At 53.1% G+C, this 5,401-nt stretch overlaps 1 protein-coding gene across 1 annotated transcript in view; it reads right to left on the reverse strand.

The window, feature by feature from the left end:
• Nucleotides 1-5,401, reverse strand: part of CACNA1A (calcium voltage-gated channel subunit alpha1 A) — a 335,330-nt gene that overhangs the window by 24,722 nt on the left and 305,207 nt on the right. The window contains exons 37-38 of the mRNA XM_027776775.1: nucleotides 4,603-4,730; nucleotides 1,241-1,337 (exon numbers count right to left, since the gene is read on the reverse strand). Of these exons, the coding sequence (XP_027632576.1) occupies nucleotides 1,241-1,337; nucleotides 4,603-4,730 (225 nt within the window). The remainder of the gene's footprint in view (nucleotides 1-1,240; nucleotides 1,338-4,602; nucleotides 4,731-5,401) is intronic.

Below are 5,401 nucleotides of genomic sequence, written 5' to 3' on the forward strand. Positions count from 1 at the left end.
CCAGGGGGGATGGCCACACCGCAATCCCTTCTCCTTCATTCTCCTCTCGGGATCTTGGGCACGCACGCACATGCGCCCAGTGTGAGTTTAAGCCACTGGGTCCGGGACGCGAACCGCAGTCGACTACGTGGGAGTCCAGTGACATAGCCATGACGCCAACTGCTGGTCCCGCCCTGCATTTCTCTCATGCACACACACGCACACACACACTCACAGGTGCAGGGGGGTGACAGAGCAGACCCATCCTGGCCTTGACCAGGAAGGAGGTCAGGAGAGGAGAGGGGAGGCAGACAGACTAGGTGAGGAGGGGCGTGAGGTGACGGGACAGCGGACAGGAGGGGACGGAGGGTGGATGGGAGGTGGATGGGAAGCGGACATGGCTGTTTTGTTCTGGGAGGGGAAGGAATCTTCGAAGGTGATCCTGCACAGGTGGCTAAGTCCAGGCAACAGAGCATCTGTCCTTGGTCGCCAAGGGAGATTCCAGGACCAGGGGTGGAGGTTCTGGCTCGGCTTGGCCACCGGGCGGCCGGCCACTTCTCCCTCAGCCATCATGCACCCACCGCCCCGGTCGGCCATGGTGCCTGCCTGCCCCAGACCCCCGCCAAGACAGCGTGCATGGCCTGTGGAGTGCGCCACCGTCCAGGGGTCCAGCTGCGGCCCGCCTGCCCACTCTGGAAAATGGAGAGGCATGTTGGGGTGTCTCATGGTGGGGACAGGGACAGGGGCTGGGGAGGGAGGGGAGGAGAGGCTCTGGGTTCTCCTTGGAAGGTCTCAGATTCCCCGAGGCCCTAGGTCAGAGATCAGCTTCAGGTGGATGAGAAGGGGCCAGGACCTGGGGGGGGGCTCAGTGTACAAAAGATGGGGCTAGGGCCTTGCCTTCTCTGGGGGGCCAAAGCCCCCCCGAACCTAACAAGGCACCTGCCCTGACCTGGGTGGCCCGAAAGGAGGCACAGTTGGGACTCCTCAAAGGGCGGTATCTATTTTCCAATCGCTTCCCTCTCCCCCTCCCCCTGGCATGTCGGCCATAATGGAGTCTCAAAACATGAAGGCAGTCAGAGAAGACAGACACAGTATACTCCTTACAGTCAAGGGATGGTCATGATCAAATTACTCAAGGAGAAAAGGAAAAAGAAAAAAAAGAAGAAGAAGAACAGCGCTGGAAAAAGATTCGGCTGGGTGTTTCTGGTCAGCACTGAAAATCCCTAGTCCTGGATGTCAGTGATGGGCAAGGGTAATCTACCTTATAAGCCACTCTGGCCGGACACTTCTTCCCCAGACCCAGGGGTGGGGACATGTGTCTCAGCATCTGGTACATGTCCGGGTAAGGCATACGGCCCCTGGCAGCACCGAAGAACAACAACAAAAACAAAAACAAAAACGAAAAACCAAAACCGGGGTAGGAATGGAGAAAAGAAGGGAGATGGGGTGGGGGTGGGAGGGAAAGAAACAGGAGAAAAAAAAAAAAAGAAAAGAAAGAAAAAAAAAGAAAAAAAAAAAAAAAAACAAAAAAAAAAAAAAAAACAAAAAAAAAACAACAAACCCACACGGGCCAAAAGGAAAAAATAGAAAGATGCAAAGAACGAGAAAATAGATATTTCAAATAAAGGCAAAAGAAGACGGAGGGAAAAAAATGGAAGAAAAAGTTATTAAAAAATCGATTATTTCACTGCTCACCAGCAGGGGGAGAGAGAGAGAGAGACAAAAAAAAAAAAAAGTCAGATTCAATTTGGAATTCGGGGCTACGATTCTTGGGTTGAGGAGGGAAGGTGGGGAGGGGTTGTCTTCCTTTGGAGGACCTTGGGCTGTGCTTTGGGTCAGTTTTTAAAAATTTTTTGCTAGAGGGCATTTTTTCTGAGAGAGACAGAGAGAAAGAGAGAGGGAAAGTGAGGAAGCACTCCCCATGGGGCATGGTCACGCCACAATCCCTTCTTCTTCAACTCTCCTTCCTTTGGGGATTTTGGGCACACATGTACACGTCCCTGGGTGTGTTTCTCAAGCCGCCGGGTCCAGGATTCGAACCACTTGGTCGACCATGTGGGATCCAGTTCCCTTCACCACCAGGCCATGGGACCGACCCAATACGTATGCCGTTTTGAAAGCTGGGTCAAGGTCTCTAGTTTGGCTGAGGCTGGTCTCTGAGGGGGCCTAGGTGAGGAGGAAGGGCCAGAGCTGGGGGAAGAGGGCCGGGGTGGGGGGCTTCAGAAGGTAAAGGGTGGAGGAGGAGAGAGTGGAGGTGATGGTATGTGGGGGGGAGGCAACCCCAAGTTACGATCACCCCCAGGATGTGGCTAATTGGGGTGCCGTTGAGACCCCGGGATGGGCAGCTTCAGCTGAGAGCAAGCAGAGGTAGCTGAAGGGGACGAGGGAGTAAGTTCCATGCTTCATCGAGTCTGCAATGACAGCATTTGGCCGGCTACGAAAGTTTTCTAGTTGAATGCAAAAGAGAGAGATGACTCTAGTTTTTGTTGGTTTTGTTTTTGTAGATATATATATATATATATGAAATATATATATTGAAACCCCAAGCCACACTCATTCCATGGATGCTAGCAGGTTTTAGTGGAAATCAAACCTTGCAAGCAACCCTATGAGGACATTTCTTGCCTAAGCCGAGAGGGGGAGAGATTACTCGTAATAAACTGTACATATCCTTATAATGAATCCGACCGCTGAAAGGAGAAGAAAGGGGGTTAGTGGAGGCAGAGGCGGGGGCCAGCTGCGTTCACACCGGCTCCCCCAGCACCCAGCAAACTCAGGAGGTCAAGGGCAGGGTGCCCCCTGGTTTCAAGGAGTAGGGGAGTCTTGGGGACCAGTGAAGGTCTCTGAGACCTGCCCAGCCTCTAGCAGATGCAGGGAGGTGGGAGAGGGTTTTGGTTGGGGTGTGCCAGCTCTGGACTGGAGGGGCACGTTCCCCAGGCTCTCTCTGCAACAGCTCCCTCCACAATCTCTATGGGTTACACTAGAGGGGGGTCATGGAATAAAGAACGGGGGCAGGGGAGGCTGTAGCATCCAATGGCTGTGACCTAAAATCAAAAGAGGAAGAGTTAGGAACCAATAAGGCTAAAGCCCAGCTCCCGATCCACAGCTCACCCCAGCCGTTTGGTCTCACGGAGGGTTGGCCTGGGGCTGTAGGAATGGCAGAGGTGGACTCCTCCCTGACTTCCTTAGGAGGCCTCCCCTTCCAGGGATGAGGCTGGAGGGAAATGGACTGCTTGAGCCCCCTCCCACCACCAAATAGTGCTCCTTCAAGGCTTCAATCCCACCCTCAAACCCTCTAGAACCTTCAGTTAGTGGTGAGCAGGGGCGGGGCACCCTGATGGTGCCTGGGTGTGTCCTGCAAAAGCTTGGTGTTGAGCGGGTACTCAATACACACACACGGATGCAGGGATCCTTGGGCACTATCGCCCACCAGCCAGCAGGGGGCGCTTACTCCCTTCCTGACCAAAAAAGAAAAGAAAAGAAAAGAAAACAAAACAAAACAAAACAAAAAAGGGGGCCCCTGATGGCCTTCTCCAAAATTGGAGGGTCCCAGCCAGATCTGGGTTCCGCTATTCTGATCTTGCAGCCAATCCCACCTACTGAGGGTGAGTCAGCCCCTCTCTCCCTATTCCCAGGAGAATGGAGGCTGAGAGACCTTGACTTTCTCCCTGGGGCCTGGCTAACTTGTTCTCACCCTGTGGAAGAGTCACAGTGACAGGCAGGAGAGAGTCATAGGAGGACCGGGTCCCGGAGGACTCTTCATGGTTGACTATCTCCCTCCCTCATTTCCCAGAAAGCCTGAGGGTTGGGCAGGGGTGTTATCCTGGGGTGTGTGAAGGCATTAAATCTTTTTTTATTTGTTTCTTTCGGTTTTTGTTATAGGGTGTGTGCGCTTGCTAGAGAGAGAGAGAAAGTGAGAAATCACACCCCCCCACCCCCGCCTGGGAGGATGGCCACTCTGCAGTCCCTTCTCCAGTCTCCTGTAGGGATTTTGGGACTCGAACTGCAGTTGGCCATGTGGGAGTCCAGCGATGTAACCATTACACCATCTGCTGGTCTTGAGATTTTGGGCATGCATGCACACGTACCTGGCTTGATTTATTTTCTTTTTTTGGGGAGAGATTTTTGCTATAGGGCGTGTGTGCTCACCAGAGAAACAGAGAGAGATAGAGAGACAGAAAGAGAGAAATCACCTCCCAGCGGGGATGGCCACGCCGTAATCCCTTCTCCTCCATTCTCCTCTTGAGATTTTGGGCAAGCACACACACACGCCCAACATAAGTTTTGAGCTGCTAGGTCCGGGACTTGAACTGTGGTCGACTATGTGAGAGTCCAGCGATGTAACCATTACACCATCTGCTGGTTCCCATCTGGCATGGTTTTTCAATCCACCGGGGGTTGGTGGAGTGGTGGGGGTGGGCCTTGAACCATGGGATTCAGAGCTTTAACCACCATGCCATCTGTTGGCACTGATTCACATTCTTTCCTCTGGACCGACCCCTGTAAGATCCCTGCTAGCACCCTAGGAACCCAGTGTCCCAGGGTCTTGGGTCCAACCCTCGCCCACGTTCCAGTTCCAGGGAGAAGCAGACCATGTGGCTGGAGGATTCGGTATCTCCTTACCAAGCGGCGGGGTCATACTCGGCCCAGACACGGACGTACTCATCGAGGTGGTGGGGGCCCAGGATGGAGGAGTCTCGGGTGAGGTACTCAAAGTTGTCCATGATGACAGCGACGAAGAGGTTTAGCATCTGTGTGGGCCGAAAGGGGGCAGTAGGAGTGAGAGGGAGATACACCCACACAGTACACAGAAGCCCAGAGGGAAGGAAATGGAGAGAGATAGAGACAGAGACGGGGGCAGAGAGACACACTCATAGAAACAGGGCCAGAGAGAGCAAGATTGAGCAGAGAGGGAGAGACACCGGGAGAGACAGTGGGAAGCAGAGAGACACACAGAGACAAAGAGAGAGGGAGAGAGGGAGTTGGAGAGAGGGAGGGGGAGGCTCTGAGCCTCGAACCTCCCAACCTGCCCCCAACAAGGCTGAGGTGAGATCACATTGGGTCTTTCTTTCCTTTTTATTTTTTAAAGAATTATTTATTCACTTATTTGATTCCATTTGTTATCATTATTTTTTAATTTGACCAGAGAGAGACAGAAAGCAAGCCGCCAGGTTCAGGATTCGAACCGCAGTTGGCCAAGTGAGAATCCAGTGCCTTTTTTTTTTTTTTTTTCCGAGAGGTTTTCGCTATAGGGCACGTGCACTCACCAGAAAGACAGAGAGAGACAGAGAGACAGAAAGCAAGAAATCACCCCCCAGGGGTGATGGCCATGCCGCAATCTCTTCTCCTCCATTCTCCTCTTGGGATCTTGGGCACGCACACACACGCGCCCGGTGTGAGTTGAAGCCACCGGGTCCAGGAC

This window comes from Tupaia chinensis, unplaced genomic scaffold (genome assembly GCF_000334495.1).
Source record: "Tupaia chinensis unplaced genomic scaffold, TupChi_1.0 Scaffold138060_1, whole genome shotgun sequence".
In the NCBI taxonomy this organism is placed as follows: Eukaryota; Metazoa; Chordata; class Mammalia; order Scandentia; family Tupaiidae; genus Tupaia; species Tupaia belangeri.